This window comes from Procambarus clarkii, chromosome 74 (assembly GCF_040958095.1).
Source record: "Procambarus clarkii isolate CNS0578487 chromosome 74, FALCON_Pclarkii_2.0, whole genome shotgun sequence".
Classification (NCBI taxonomy): domain Eukaryota; kingdom Metazoa; phylum Arthropoda; class Malacostraca; order Decapoda; family Cambaridae; genus Procambarus; species Procambarus clarkii.
Genome location: NC_091223.1, coordinates 28,763,901 through 28,781,010, shown reverse-complemented (window position 1 = coordinate 28,781,010; position 17,110 = coordinate 28,763,901). Strand labels below are relative to the sequence as shown.

At 43.4% G+C, this 17,110-nt stretch overlaps 2 protein-coding genes across 2 annotated transcripts; both read left to right on the top strand.

The window, feature by feature from the left end:
- Nucleotides 1-368: 368 nt before the first annotated feature.
- LOC138356871 (fibrinogen-binding protein-like) lies at nt 369-3,106 on the top strand. Its single transcript, XM_069313219.1, has 2 exons — nt 369-496; nt 2,371-3,106. Exons 1-2 carry the CDS (start codon nt 369-371, stop codon nt 3,104-3,106), a joined length of 864 nt encoding a protein of 287 aa, XP_069169320.1.
- Nucleotides 3,107-8,724: 5,618 nt separating this feature from the next.
- LOC138356870 (uncharacterized) lies at nt 8,725-9,729 on the top strand. The gene has a single exon (XM_069313218.1). The coding sequence runs from the start codon at nt 8,725-8,727 to the stop codon at nt 9,727-9,729; it is 1,005 nt and encodes a 334-aa protein (XP_069169319.1).
- The last annotated feature ends 7,381 nt before the right edge of the window (nt 9,730-17,110 follow it).

The following is a 17,110-nucleotide window of genomic DNA, read 5'->3' as shown; positions in this document are numbered from 1 at the left end:
TCGGTGATCATGACGACCTCGGTGATCATGACGACCTCAGTGATCATGACGACCTTGGTGATCATGAAGACCTCGGTGATCATTACGACATCGGTGTGACGGCCTCGGTGATCATGACGACCTCGGTGATCGTGACGACCTCGGTGATCATGACGACCTCGGTGATCATGACGACCTCCGTGGCCATGATGACCTCGGTGATCATGACGACCACATAGATCATGACGACCTCGGTGATCATGACGACCTCGGTGATCATGAGGACCTCAGTGACCATGACGACCTCAGTGATCATGACGACCTCGGTCAGCATGACGACCTCGGTGATCATGACGACCTCAGTGATCATGACGACCTAGGTGATCATGATGACCTCGGTGACCATGACGACCTCGGTGACCATGACGACCTCGGTGAGCATGACGACCTCAGAGATCATGACGACCTCGGTGATCATGACGGCCTTCGTGACCATGACGGAGCTGTTTTCTGTTTTGTTTTTGATCTGTTTTCAGCGAGCCATTAAATGCACTAAAGATTGATAACCCAAATGAATTTTTCATGGATATGATACCAACATCAAATCATATATCAGACGTCGCCCTATCCCCACTAGATTTTGAAGAATCCATAAACAGTATGCCTATGCACTCTGCACCAGGCCCGGATTCTTGGAACTCCATATTCATCAAGAAATGTAAAAAATCACTATCGCAGGCCCTTCACATTCTGTGGAGACAAAGCCTAGATACTGGCATTATCCCTGACATACTAAAAACAGCAGAGATAGCACCACTCCATAAAGGAGGAAATAAGGCAGAGGCAAAAAATTACAGACCGATAGCACTAACATCGCACATCATAAAATTTTTTGAGAGAGTGCTAAGAAGTAAGATCACAAAATATATGGAATCACAGCATCTCCATAACCCCGGACAACATGGTTTCAGAACAGGGCGCTCTTGCCTGTCGCAGTTGCTGGACCACTATGATATGGCATTAGATGCTATGGAAGACAAACAAAACGCTGATGTAATTTACACAGATTTCGCAATAGCTTTTGATAAATGTGACCATGGTGTTATTGCACATAAAATGCGTTCAAAAGGAATTACCGGGAAAATAGGCAGATGGATCTACAATTTCCTGATTAACAGAACCCAATGTGTAATAGTCAACAAAATAAAATCCAGCCCATCAACCGTGAAGAGCTCAGTTCCTCAGGGTACTGTGCTTGCTCCAGTACTTTTTCTCATCCTCATATCGGACATAGACCAGAACACAACCTATAGCACTGTATCATCCTTTGCAGATGACACTAGGATTTTCATGAGAGTTGGCAACATAGAGGACACGGCAAACCTCCAATCAGATGTAGATCAGGTCTTTCTATGGGCTACAGAAAATAATATGGTGTTTAACGAGGATAAGTTCCAGCTCATGCACTACGGAAAAATTGAAAATATAAAAACAGAAACCACGTACAAAACTCAGGCAAATCATAACATAGAACGAAAAGGCAATGTAAAGGATCTGGGTGTACTCATGTCGGAAGACCTTATCTTTAAAGAACACAATAAAGTAGCCGTCACAACTGCAAGAAAAATGACAGGTTGGATAACAAGAACTTTTCACACTAGAGATGCTATACCGATGATGATACTTTTCAAAACGCTTGTGCTCTCTAGAGTGGAGTACTGCTGCACAATGACAGCCCCTTTCAAAGCTGGAGAAATTGCTGACCTGGAGAGCGTGCAGAGATCCTTTACTGCTAGAATCCACTCAGTAAAACATCTAAATTACTGGGACCGACTAAAGAGCCAAAATCTGTACTCCCTTGAGCGCAGGCGGGAGAGATACATAATAATTGACACGTGGAAAATAATTGAGGGGCTGGTCCCAAACCTGCACACAGAAATAACATCACATGAGACCAGAAGACATGGCAGGATGTGCAGAATACCCCCGTTGAAAAGCAGAGGTGCAACAGGTACTCTGAGAGAGAACTCCATCAACATCAGAGGCCCGAGACTGTTCAACAAGCTTCCACTACACATAAGGGGCATTACTGGCCGACCCCTCACAGTGTTCAAGAGAGAACTCCATCAACATCAGAGGCCCGAGACTGTTCAACAAGCTTCCACTACACATAAGGGCATAACTGGCCGACCCCCTCACAGTGTTCAAGAGAGAACTGGATAAACACCTCCAAAGGATACCTGATCAACCAGGCTGTGACTCATACGTCAGGCTGCGAGCAGCCGCGTCTAACAGCCTGGTTGATCAGTCCAGCAACCAGGAGGCCTGGTCGACGACCGGGCCGCGGGGACACTAAGCCCCGAAAGCACCTCAAGGTAACCTCAAGGTAAGGTATGACGACCTCGGTGATCATGATGACCTCGGTGATCATGACGACCTCGGTGATCATGACGACCTCGGTGATCATGACGACCTCGGTGATCATGATGACCTCGGTGATCATGACGACCTCGGTGATCATGACGACCTCAGTGATCATGACGACCTTGGAGACCATGATGACTTTGGTGATCATGACGACCTCGGTGATCATGACGACCTCGGTGATCATGACGGCCTCCGTGACCATGACGACCTCAGTGATCATGACGACCTTGGAGACCATGACGACTTTGGTGATCATGACGACCTCGGTGATCATGACGACCTCAGTGATCATGACGACCTCAGTGATCATGACGACCTTGGAGATCATGACGACTTTAGTGATCATGACGACCTCGGTGTTCATGACGACCTTGGTGACCATGACGACTTTGGTGATCATGACGACCTCGGTGATCATGACGACGTCGATGATCATGACGACCTCAGTAACCATGACGACCTTGGTGATCATGACGACCTTGGTGACCATGACGACTGTGGTTATCATGACGACCTCAGTAATCATGACGACCTTGGTGACCATGACGACCTTGGTGATCATGACGACCTTAGTGATCATGACGACCTCGGTGACTATGACGACCTTAATTATCATGACGACCTTGGTGTTGGAAATAAACCAACATTTAATTACTATTGTATGCTAGGCATAGCATTTACTAATCCAACTAATTTATAGAATTAACAGAAATTAATAATTTCCTATCTGCGTGTCATAAGCCAAATTCTTCCCACTTAGAATGGTGGTATTGCGTCAGATAATACCCAGCAGAGGTATAAATACTATCAATATGCCAGAGAATTGAATAATATTCTCTCCTTTTGTCAGTATTCTTTACAAGAATTAATAACTGACAATATAACAACTAGTGATCTAATAACAATGTGTTATCAGCTAAAGGATCACTACATAACAGTTTATGTTATCCTAAATTAACATGGAGGAAGTAGAAATTTCTTTCCATTTCTCGTTTAATAAGAACGCTGTTCATATTAATTATTCGACGAGAATTTATTTAATATACAGCTCCCTATAATTGCAACGTTTGTCTTATTAATTCATTAAGTAGAATATTTACAAGGAAAAGAATTTTCTGTTCCTACTAAAATATGAGCGCGCATGCGCGGACATTACGGGTTGAGGGAGAGGAGGGGGAGAGTGTCACTTGGTGTCACTTGTGTTGAAGCAGCCTGAGGTGAGGAAATTTGTCTCATCTCAGGCTGCTTCAACACACGCTGGAAACCCAATATGGTGTAAAAATTGCTTACACACAGATGATTATGTAATTATGGGACAACAAAGGGTAAATTAGGTTCACTGGGGAAGTACTTGTATTTGGAGGAGGGAGCACAGTATAACGATGAACTAAGGGTAAAGTTTACATGTTATGAGCTCAAAACAATGAAACAAACCACTTAAAATTATTGTTGTTCGCTGATGCATTCCTTAGGATCACAGTAGGAGTAATTATGCAATCCAGGGCCAAATTAATTGCAAAGGCCTCTCGCGTAGCTTGCGAAAACGTGTCCTCACTCTGTTGCCAAGTCTGTTGCAGCCAGCAAGTCAATCACCAAGTGACACTCTCCCCCTCCTCTCTCTCAACCCGTCTCGTCTGCGCATGCGTCCTCATATTTCAATACAAACGGAAAATTATTTTCCTTGTGAATATTCTACTTAATGAATTAATGAGACTAAGGTTGCAATTATAGGGAGTTGTATATTATTTAAATTCACGTCGAGTAGTAATTAATATGAACAACGTTCTTATTAAACGAGAAATGGAGAAAATTTATACGTCCTCCATGTTAATTTAAGATAACAGATAAACTGATATGCAGTGATCCTTTAGCTGATAACACGTTGTTATTAGATCACTAGTTGTTATATTGTCAGTTATTAAATCTTGTAAAGGATACTGAGAAAAGGCGAGAATATTATTCAATTCTCTGGCATTTTGATAGTATTTATACCTCTGCTGGGTATTATCTGACGCAATACCACCATTCTAATTAGGAAGAATCTGGTAAATGATGTGCAGATAGGAAATTATTAATTTCTGTTAATTCTACAAATTAGTAGGATTAGTAAAGCTATGCCTAGCATACAATGGTAACTAAATGTTGGTTTATTTCCAACATAACCCCTTTAATTCTTGGGTCGCAGTTCAATGTTGAGTACTGACATATCTTTCCTTTCCCTGAAGTTCTTATAAAGTTAGTATGTTAGTAAGTTAATACACACATAACGGATGTCCCGAATCTGTTAGAGACAGATAAAACTCTAAGTCTTCTTAGGAATCTTTTATTAAAAATGTTGAAACATTAAAGTATTAAATCATCTAAAGGTCAAGAACTTTTCAAAGCCTCCAGTGGACTGAGTGACTTGTGTCGCTGTGACATGTAATGGTTATGTTACTCAGTCACAGAATGTTCTGCAAACTCAGAAATATCCTCAACAGATGAGGTAATAGTGAAGTCTGTAGCCTACACAAATTAAACAATGTTATATGATTAAGTAATTCAAAGTTAAGGTGACTTCGAATCCACAGTGAGGTGAACGTCCTGGGTCACAGTGACTTGTAACTGGTGAGTTACTGGACATCACAATGCTGTATCATCATGACTACCTTAAGTCGAATGATGAATTATTTGTTCTTAGTCAGAGCTAAAGAATTGTTGAAGTTTCCGGTTACACTGTTGAGCAGCGGCTCCAAGTGGTCGTGTGTTCTGTGGGACAGAATCGCTGTCCTCGGAAACTGGTGGTGAAATTGGCTCAGTTGAACATTTATGTTCAGTTAATTCTAGAGGTACCAACTTCTCCAAGGTTTTTAATGTAGTAGTGCCTCGACATAAAACCTTCACTATTCTCAGGATACCTTGGCGATCTGGGTGGACAGAGACAATCAATCTATGGGCTCACCATAGCCCGTGCTACTTGGAACATTTTGTTCCTGGTAGCGAATCTACAACAACAGCATCACCTCACAGGATAGCCAGTCATACATGGAGTCAGGAGAGAACAAATTACTTAAAACTGATCTATTAGCCTCCTCTGGCAAAATCTGGGTGTAGCACAAGAATATCTAATATTCCTGAGTTTATGAAGTAATTACAGAGCTCAAAGTACCTCATACCATTTGGTATGAAGTCACTGATAACAGGGCAATCACAGATATAGTGTTGGAATGTTCTCTCAAGTAGGACTGAAAACAGATGTTTTTTCCACCAAGATGGTTATAAACTCATGGAACCGCCTACCAGCTGAAGCCGTAAATGCCAAACTCCAGCTAAAAAATATAAAGATAATTGGCGAGCCCTTTAACAAGCCGCCGGCTTTCTGTCCTCGTCGAGGCTACTAGATAGTTAGTGGCCCTTGGGTAAATTCAGTAAATATATACAATAATTGTCAGCACATCTTCCGAGCAACAAGGAAAGCTACACAGTATCTCTTAGCATTACGTAGGTAAACAACAAATGTAACATATTTGTTTACTACAATGTCGGTGCTGGCTGTAGAAGTTGAAAAAAAAAACGTAGTTTTACTTCGAAATATACTTATTTTATAAGAAAACTCGACGTAAATTGGAGGCAGTAGAGCTCCGATAAGCCAGCGCTAAATCTTCAATATGAAGAATGTTGCTGCTCTCTGATTGGCCAAACGAAACACAGTAGTGACCTCTATCGGTATGCAAGTGAACCAGACCCAGAACCCAAATATCTTCCTAAGTGGACCTACGTGAATTGCATCTAAGCATCTTCTTAGGGCATTCTTAGGAACCTTCGTAGCAAACCTACTTACGAAGAAATACATGGAGCTTCCTGAATCTAACTCCAGTTTCCTAAGGTGCACTGCATTATAACCAGCCATCCTCGTAAGATATTCCTAATATCAAGTAACTACAGAGCCCATATCATAACTTTCCAGAAAACCTAAAACAGAAAACAGGACAGTATGTCAAAGTCGTGACCCGTTTCAATTTTCTAGTACATCGATTTTTGGCCTTAGGTAGAGTATGCGTCAAACTGCTACGCCCTATTAGGAGGATATACCAGCCTACTGGAGAAAAGGATATAATAGAAAACGCAACACAGACCCAGAGAAGTCGGGCTAGTCATCGCTGGGTCTGAAGCTCACAGCTCCAAGGATCTTATATATTTATGGAAAAAAATAATTCCAATTTAAAAATTAAAATAAAGATAAAAACTCAGTAAGTTTAAATTTTCTTTGGGGCAATGGTGTAATCGCGTGTGCTTGTTGCATCAGCCCACAGCATTTAGCTATTAACAAAAATTAAATACATCTGTTTATTTAGGGTGCCACATTTTTCTTAGAATATCGTTAGTTTACACTTCTTACCTTAAGAATCAAATTAAATTGTCGAAGCCAACACCAAAATATCTATTACATCTAGTTAAAATCGTAATTGTTTAAAAAATAAACGGATTAACATAGTAAAGCATATAGAAAATCTATACCCTGTTTTCTATAAACATTTTTCAAACAACATTCTTTATTTTTTTTTATTTATATACTTTTTATTTTTTAATATTTTCTACCACAGACAAGGCCACACATTTATAATACTAACCAGAATATATACATTTCCTTCTGTCCTCCATGGAAACGGTTAGAGATCTGTTAAACATATAGTTCAGTGATTTGTTGAACAATCAACTACAGAGAGTGATTGTAGTGCTTTTAAAATGCTAATCTAACTTACATATATACCTACATAAATGGTGGAGTAACTACCCAACAGGACAAGTGATGCTGGCTCTGGGGGGTGAGAGTGTTTATGTCAGAAGGTGAACAGTAGGTCAGCATGAGTCACGGTCCCAAGGTAACATGGGACTCCCAGTTGACCCTTGATGACCAGAGACCGTCTGGACACCTGCTCCGCCCGGGGGCTGCTGGCTAACACAACACACTTATTGCCATCCATTCACCCGGGCTCTAGGAGACTCGAACCGTGGACCCCACGCGTGTGAGGGCGAAGCTTTTACACTTATTGGCCTTAGAGTCACGATATTGCTGCCAGGCCGTCATTTAGATGCCAGGCGCCCTTATTGTCTCGGGTGACAGGGAAGTCGATAGGATTATTTTTTTTCCCGTTTCCTTGCAAGTTCTTTGGGCGGGAAGGTGGTATCTGCCCAACCTGTCCTCTTATTAGAACGTCACATTTTGACGTATACTCTACCTAAGGCCAAATATTGTCGTACTAGAACATAGTAGTAGCTCGCAAAATTGGCATAATGTACTGTTTTCTGTTTTGAGTCTTCTGGTAGGTTAGGAGAGGAGACTTTAGTACGACAGTTTCTTGACGTTAGGAAAACCTTAGGAGAACGAGCTGGTCAGACACCGGCTTGGACGGGAGGTGCCGGCAGTTGGTGGGTCTTGGTGATCTCGTGGTGTGCCCGCGGGGGTGTTGAGGGCGGCCGGCTACTGCTCTCCTCCATGTCAATAGAAGATGTTACTTAATTTTACCTGCGCGAGTTTTCAGTATTAATGGAGTATTCGAGCTTTACCCATTTGGCTTTTGCTTTATTAGGCTACACACTGGACGCCTGACCCCATTGTCGTCTGGGGCTGTCCAGAAATTCTGTAAACTGTTAAATTTCTATTAAAAAATAAAAGTTTGACGGATTTGAATGAATATGTAAATTCATTAATTAGGATTACTATTATTACTTGTCCTTCTATTTCATCCAAACTTCCAGCCTTTGAACTATGCAACTGCTCATCGAAGCTGCAATGATCACGTTCCCTATAATTTGCTGCTTTGGCGTAACATTACGAGTCTTCCTCAGTTCTGATGCGGTGCTCTCGCGGTCAACACAATGCTCCCAGGTTCTCCTGGGAACATTGTTAATGTGTTCCTACACCACGAGACACCACACACACACACTCACCTTCGATGATGCCAGCTACAATAACCAGAGCTGGTGAACAAAACACATGTGTATGCTACTTGAGCTTCCTCACACATAATCCCGAAGCTGACACACCAAGACTTAAGCCGTCATACGTGCAGGTAAAACCCAAGCAGAGTTAGGGGCTTTACTAATATAGCTTTATCTTATTCTAGTACTATAACCATTAGATACTTTATAAAATAAAATCCTTCCAACTTAATTTTTGAATAACCTTTTAGATATTTGAGGAAGATGAAGAGTCACAATAATGTAGCTGAAGATATGATGACCAAACCACACAGCAGAAGATGAAAAGACGACGACGTTTCGGTCCGTCCTGGACCATTATCAAGCCACATACTGCTTGCCACATACTGCTTGGTAATGGTGCAGGACGGACCGAAACGTCGTCGTCTCTCCATCTTCAACTGTGTGGTTTGGTCATCGTATTTGAGGAAGAATTTAAATAAAGTTTTAACATCATGTCTTCCTCTGGCAGTCGTGGAAGTTGTGTCGTGTCTTCCTCTGGCAGTCGTGGGAGTTGTGTCGTGTCTTCCTCTGGCAGTCGTGGGAGTTGTGTCGTGTCTTCCTCTGGCAGTCGTGGGAGTTGTGTCGTGTCTTACTCTGGCAGTCGTGGGAGTTGTATCGTGTCTTCCTCTGGCAGCTGTGGGAGTTGTGTCGTGTCTTCCTCTGGCAGCCCTGGGAGTTGTGTCGCGTCTTCCTCTGGCAGCTGTGGGAGTTGTGTCGTGTCTTCCTCTGGCAGCTGTGGGAGTTGTGTCGTGTCTTCCTCTGGCAGCTGTGGGAGTTGTGTCGTGTCTTCCTCTGGCAGCTGTGGGAGTTGTGTCGTGTCTTCCTCTGGCAGCTGTGGGAGTTGTGTCGTGTCTTACTCTGGCAGTCGTGGGAGTTGTGTCGTGTCTTACTCTGGCAGTCGTGGGAGTTGTGTCGTGTCTTACTCTGGCAGTCGTGGGAGTTGTGTCGTGTCTTACTCTGGCAGTCGTGGGAGTTGTGTCGTGTCTTACTCTGGCAGTCGTGGGAGTTGTGTCGTGTCTTACTCTGGCAGTCGTGGGAGTTGTGTCGTGTCTTACTCTGGCAGTCGTGGGAGTTGTGTCGTGTCTTACTCTGGCAGTCGTGGGAGTTGTGTCGTGTCTTACTCTGGCAGTCGTGGGAGTTGTGTCGTGTCTTACTCTGGCAGTCGTGGGAGTTGTGTCGTGTCTTACTCTGGCAGTCGTGGGAGTTGTGTCGTGTCTTACTCTGGCAGTCGTGGGAGTTGTGTCGTGTCTTACTCTGGCAGTCGTGGGAGTTGTGTCGTGTCTTACTCTGGCAGTCGTGGGAGTTGTGTCGTGCTGGATTAGACTTATAATTCTCGGCATGACCTTAACCTGGTTATAGTGAGCAAAGGTTAATTATGCAGGCGAATCTGTCTTTCGTATTCCTTTGAGAACGTGCTGAGTGTTAGACATCCAGGAGCAAGGGGGGGGGGAATTAATTGCACATTTTTTCTGATTATATGATTATAAGGCTAATAGTCTTCTAAGTTCTACTCAATCATGAAATTTGCTGAAATATTTCGCTTAAATAATATACTCATTATATTAATTGATATGTATATTTTTTACTTTAGATTGAAAGGCGAGTCGAATGCAGCCCTGATCAAAACATCATAGTTATTATTAGTGTATAAAAAATTATATAATTAAACCACCCATAAAAATAAGTATAGAGGAGACAGATTTTCTCTCTTTATTTTCCAGTTGATGGATCACCTGATGTTGTTAGACTTCCAGCTCCCTCTCTGTGTGGGGTGGGAGCCGGCTCCCTCTCTGTGTGGGATGGGAGCCAGCTCCCTCTCTGTGTGGGATGGGAGCCAGCTCCCTCTCTGTGTGGGGTGGGAGCCGGCTCCCTCTCTGTGTGGGATGGGAGCCAGCTCCCTCTCTGTGTGGGATGGGAGCCGGCTCCCTCTCTGTGTGGGATGGGAGCCAGCTCCCTCTCTGTGTGGGATGGGAGCCAGCTCCCTCTCTGTGTGGGATGGGAGCCGGCTCCCTCTCTGTGTGGGGTGGGAGCCAGCTCCCTCTCTGTGTGGGGGATGGGAGCCAGCTCCCTCTCTGTGGGGGTGGGAGCCAGCTCCCTCTCTGTGTGGGGTGGAAGCCGGCTCCCTCTCTGTGTGGGATGGGAGCCGACTCGCTCTCTGTGAGGGGTGGGAGCCGGCTGCCTCTCTGTGGGGGATGGGAGCCGGCTCCCTCTCTGTGTGGGATGGGAGCCGGCTCCCTCTCTGTGTGGGGTGGGAGCCGGCTCCCTCTCTGTGTGGGGTGGGAGCCGGCTCCCTCTCTGTGTGGGATGGGAGCCGGCTCCCTCTCTGTGTGGGATGGGAGCCAGCTCCCTCTCTGTGTGGGGTGGGAGCCGGCTCCCTCTCTGTGTGGGGTGGGAGCCGGCTCCCTCTCTGTGTGGGGTGGGAGCCGGCTCCCTCTCTGTGTGGGGTGGGAGCCAGCTCCCTCTCAGTGTGGGGTGGGAGCCAGCTCCCTCTCTGTGTGGGATGGGAGCCGGCTCCCTCTCTGTGTGGGATGGGAGCCAGCTCCCTCTCTGTGTGGGATGGGAGCCGGCTCCCTCTCTGTGTGGGATGGGAGCCAGCTCCCTCTCTGTGTGGGATGGGAGCCAGCTCCCTCTCTGTGTGGGATGGGAGCCAGCTCCCTCTCTGTTTGGGATGGGAGCCGGCTCCCTCTCTGTGTGGGATGGGAGCCGGCTCCCTCTTTGTGTGGGATGGGAGCCAGCTCCCTCTCTGTGTGGGATGGGAGCCAGCTCCCTCTCTGTGTGGGGTGGGAGCCGGCTCCCTCTCTGTGTGGAGTGGGAGCTAGCTCCCTCTCTGTGGGGGTGGGAGCCAGCTCCCTCTCTGTGGGGGTTGGAGTCAGCTCCCTCTCTGTGGGGGTGGGAGCCAGCTCCCTCTCTGTGGGGGTGGGAGCCAGCTCCCTCTCTGTGGGGGTGGGAGCCAGCTCCCTCTCTGTAGGGGTGGGAGCCAGCTCCCTCTCTTTGGGGGTGGGAGCCAGCTCCCTCTCTGTGTGGGGTGGGAGCCGGCTCCCTCTCTGTGTGGGATAGGAGCCAGCTCCCTCTCTGTGGGGGTGGGAGCCAGCTCCCTCTCTGTGTGGGGTGGGAGCCGGCTCCCTCTCTGTGTGGGATGGGAGCCAGCTCCCTCTCTGTGAGGGTGGGAGCCGGCTCCCTCTTTGTGTGGGATGGGAGCCAGCTCCCTCTCTGTGTGGGGTGGGAGCCGGCTCCCTCTCTGTGTGGGATGGGAGCCAGCTCCCTCTCTGTGAGGGTGGGAGCCGGCTCCCTCTTTGTGTGGGATGGGAGCCAGCTGTCCCTTCCCTGGGGAATACCTGTGTCGCCGACCACCTTGTGGGATATTTGGGCTTGATTCTGATTAATTAATAATTAATATAGCAAATTAAATTACGAAGGACCACCCACTTTTATAGTAAAGAGGGAAACTGAGAATTTCAGATCATTGGATAAATTCTAGAGGAAACCAGTGACTATGGACATAACTAGAAAACATGATCATGATAATAATTAATGGGCTGTATTATTAAAGAAACAAACCTCAAACACCTACATTGGGGGGTTATTGCTGGAGGTAAGTACGTCCAGGAATTAGTGTGGTTCGTTCACTAATTCAATTAATAATAATCTAATCCTATAAATAATGCTGAATATAATGTCATTCACATAAAGAAAAACATGAATATGAGCATAATAATGAGTTACAGTAAATCACACATTAATATCAACATTCTGAATAAATCAAATTGCAAGTAAACGGATAAAAAGAAATAAGCCTTAGCTGGAAGCGGATTCCTTTAGATAACTATAGTAGTCCTCTTAATTCTCCAGATTCGGTACACTGACGAGTGGTACGGGTCAACATGGAGGAGGCAGCCGGAGGAATTCGTCTCTCGAGCTGCAAGATAAATAACTACCAGTAGCAATTGATTTAACGATTCAATTCATATTCAAAATTATTAATATCTACAGATGGAATTCTAATCACCTGTTATTAGGTGTTATCTCGCCGCGTGACGAACAATCACCCCGCTATTATTAGACCTGTAAATGATGCATCAAATAAAGGGTACTTAGCTGTGGGCACTGTATAAGTATTAAGATTGCCGTAATTTCGCATCCCAGGCTCCGGTGAACCTATCCTGGATTGTGATGCGTTTCAAGCTGGCTGATCACGTGTCGTCAGGAACCAAGTCTAGGGGTCCCTCATTTAACACCAGCACTAGTTGAAGATATTATCTGCAAGGTCGTTCACGCCTCACAGTGGCGGCTTTCATCTGAGGATGAATAACACCTGCCCGATTTGCTGGGCAATGGCGTCCTTTATGAGTACGGTAAGCACAGTTCTGCCTCCTTTCGGCTCTGCACGTGTCCGCGTACTGAGGATGGATGGCGTCCCTCCAACCCACGCCGAGTCGACGTTCATAACACAAATTATTGTCACGAACATTAATATTTCTCGCATTCGCGCTTGAAACTTTAAAGACTGGACGAGTTTATTATTTAGAGGAACGAAATATTATTATTTACCAATTTAGGAATAGTAAATATATAAGGGAGAGGAATTAATGTCTCCCCATGGCATTCATTGATGACGTTAACTCTATCGTGAGGTAGACGCTATGATTCTAACGCTCTATTCGGCTTTTAGTTAGAGAACAATTCGTCTGCAATCAGTTGTCATACAGAATGCTTTAATTATGGAGAATCGTATTTAATTCTCACACAAATTGTATATAATGTGTTTTACTGTAAAGAAATCTGACGCAATACTGGCGTCAGGTGACGTGAGAATTCTAGCCTAATGCACAGATGAATTATTAGTACATGAGAATTCTACGAGTTGTTAATTTTACTTACTACAATATTAAGTATGGTTAGTAATAAGTAATGAGAATACAACAATGCTGTATTCGATGTTGGAAATATCCAACACACCTGCCGTCCAAAGCATTAATCTGCTCTACGGCGCAGCAGTGTTTTTGTTTTTGTTTCCATCGCCTGGAGACGCATAGCTTCTGGGTTTTATATTTTGTTTCTCCCCCAGTTCCCGGGAACAAAGGGGAACATGCGGGCCTTTTGCTGTGGCTGCCCCTGGTCCAGCCCAACCTTGCTGTGGCTGCCCCTGGTCCAGCCCAACCTTGCTGTAGCTGCCCTGGTCCAGCCCAGCATTGCTGTGGCTGCCCCTCATCCAGCCCAGCCTTGCTGTGGCTGCCCCTGGTCCAGCCCAGTCTTGCTGTAGCTGCCGCTGGTCCAGCCCAGCCTTGCTGTGGCTGCCCCTCATTCAGCCCAGCTTAGCTGTGGCTCCCTTCTTGAGTTGAGTATCCTTCAGGCAGCCATCATGGAGGAGCTAGAGAGCTTTTTCCTTCTGGTCTGCTGGAATCTGCTGAGCTACGGTCCCATGACCGGATTCCAGAATATTTTACTTCCTCCTCCTTCTCCTCTCTTCTCTCTCCCTATTCTGTGACTATCAAGTTAAGTATCATAATGTAGATTACCGTGCCACAGTGTTTTAACCCTTAAGCTGCTATGGGATCCAGAGTAGTTTTACACCCGTGTGCACAAGAAAAAAATGAAAATTATTTCGTCTTCTAAGACTGTTAATTTTTGCTTTCTGATCATGGGAAAAATAAAAAAAATCGTTGGGGATATATTTTTGGCCGCAATAGGCCGAGGAACTCTAACAAAATATGGCCGTTGACAGAGCGGTCATCAGAGGTGGTCAGCGTCATCCGAGTTGACAGGTGGGAGTTGCTACAAAGATATTATCACCTAATTATTTCAATGTCTGATTTTTTCTTAGTTTTTTGCAGTAATATTATTCAATAGTGTGTAGTGTGATAGATTTATATAATACAATTTGTGAATCATCGTTATACTCAAAAGTACAGTGTTCATATTAGTGATTCAATTATTACGTTCATAAAACAATAAACAAATAGTTTTGCAGTTATTACAATATATACACACATTATATATAAGTATCTACATGTTTTGTTCACCACAACTGTACAACTAAGCTAATATAGTTAGTTCAGGCACTAAGAGACATCGCTACACACACAGCTGGCGGCTGCCTCCCTCACGCATTCAAGGTCAGGAACACTAAAATTTCTCCCCCAACAATACTGTTTGGGGTGTTATTACACTATATACATACATTATATATAAGTATCTATATGCTGAATGCATCGTAACTGTACACCTAAGCTTGTAGTGCGCCCAAAGAGCATAGTGTCCACCCTCTAAACACCTAGACAAATCATGCAGATGACGCCACCTCCGTGACCCAAATGGCTCCTCCCAACATAATCCTTTTGCTGTTATTACACTAATACACACATTATATATAAGTATCTACATTTGTGTTCACCATAGAGAACCACTGAGCTGGTATGGTGAATGCAGACAATAACAGGTGGTCACACAGTCAGTAATCTCCCTCCCTCACTCAGCATTACTCCTCCCACACAGTGCTAATTATCACAACAATCCTGCTATTATCACAATCCTGGTCATTTTTATTACAGTCAGGGGCCATCTGTAATACTGTCATCGCTAAATAATAGCAGTTGCATATTTATTTTGACATTTTTAGGCGATAATGTGGTCGCAAACTGAACAGCAATGCTGGTAGCTCATGCTGTGTGTGCCAGCCTTGGTTGCTCCCACAGTACTGTGGCTCTCACACCGGAAAATATTGCCCACGATTTTTTTTTAACATTGGCACATGTTTACAAGAGCCCTGAGGAAGCTGATGTGAACCCCTTGCAGCCGCGGGCTATTTGAATCGTGCCTGGCACCCTATGGCATATATATGCGCCATGCGCTCGGTGGGACATGTTACTCATAACGTATATATACGCCATGCACAGCTTAAGGGTTAAGGTATTTGCTTATGTCGGTTATGACCATGCATACACCAGTATGATCATACTGAGGCTGGTGTGTGATCGGGCTCAAACTATACAGTGATATCTTGGCTGATAGGTTTGTAACACGAAAAATGTAATTATGAAATAAGCTTATGTGACAGTATATATTACTTGATTTGTGTAGTGTCAATGTATGACGAACACCACCCACTTTACAGTAATTCTGTATCAAAGTTGTATGTCATGTAATTGTGGGTATATATATATATATATATATATATATATATATATATATATATATATATATATATATATATATATATATATATATATATATATATATATATATGTCGTACCTAGTAGCCAGAACTCACTTCTCAGCCTACTATTCAAGGCCTGATTTGCCTAATAAGCCAAGTTTTCCTGAATTAATATATTTACTATAATTTTTTTCTTATGAAATGATAAAGCAACCCTTTTCTCTATGTATGAGGTCAATTTTTTTTATTGGAGTTAAAATTAACGTAGATATATGACCGAACCTAACCAACCCTACCTAACCTAACCTAACCTATATTTATAGGTAAGGTTAGGTTAGGTAGCCAAAAAAAAGCTAGGTTAGGTTAGGTTAGGTAGGTTAGGTAGACGAAAAAACATTAATTCATGAAAACTTGGCTTATTAGGCAAATCGGGCCTTGAATAGTAGGCTGAGAAGTGCGTTCTGGCTATTAGGTACGACATATATATATATATATATATATATATATATATATATATATATATATATATATATATATATATATATATATATATATATATATATATATATATATATGCATCCCAACGAAAGGGAATTTACATAAACGAGTGCTTGACTAGAAAAAGACAGCACCTCCTCTACCGCCTGCGTCAAATCCGTCAACAAAACCCAGACGCGATTCATCAGTGCTTCATTAGAGATGGCGTGATTAAAGTTAGGAAAACTTCAACAGGTAAAATGTTTACAATTGCTAATGAGGATAACTTCAACACTTTCCTCAACCAATGTGGTTTGTCTCACCTTATTATCACTCCCAATGAGTCAACATAATTAACCCCCCTTGTCACCTAGTGGGGGCTAGGTTTCCTAAATTCTCCTTGTTTCACTCTTTAATTACCTTTAAATTTAACTTTTACTAGTCATCTTCTGGACATAATTAACCGAGTGCTTTAATATTTCTTCAGGTCTTTTTAGTATACGGTCATAACTAAACTACTTTTGGTTAATTATCTTTAGCTTAAATTTGCCTATGTTTATTATTCAACTTTTTTCTTTGATTTCATTTATTACCAAGGTTGCCTAGCCTTGCCATACTCTATTACTCCATTGTACCCCTGGCTTTGCCTGTGTCTCAATTATGCAAATCATTGCTTACAGTGTACCTGAGAGTACCTGTAAGCCCCTTGTAAGCTACCTCATTTTTTTTTCTTTTCTTGTTCATTTTGTTTGTGATTGTATAGACTTGCTTATATATATTATCCACTTTTATATCATAATTCTATTTTGTATTCTGCCATTCTTGCCTTGTTTTCCTGCAACCAGCCTTTTTATGCAGGCAAGTTTAGACCCTGAACTAAACCTCTTATCCACTATCTATGACAATCATCACTTTAATGATCTGAACTGCAGTTATTTTACAGCACATGATGTAAACAATGTATTAACGCATAATCACAATATCTCTGTAATCAACTTGAACGTTAGATCCCTAGGTAAACACTTAGATGATGTTAGTGCCTTGATTGAAACTATTGACAACAAATTCTCTTTTATTATACTTACTGAAACATGGTTGAAAGAGGATACT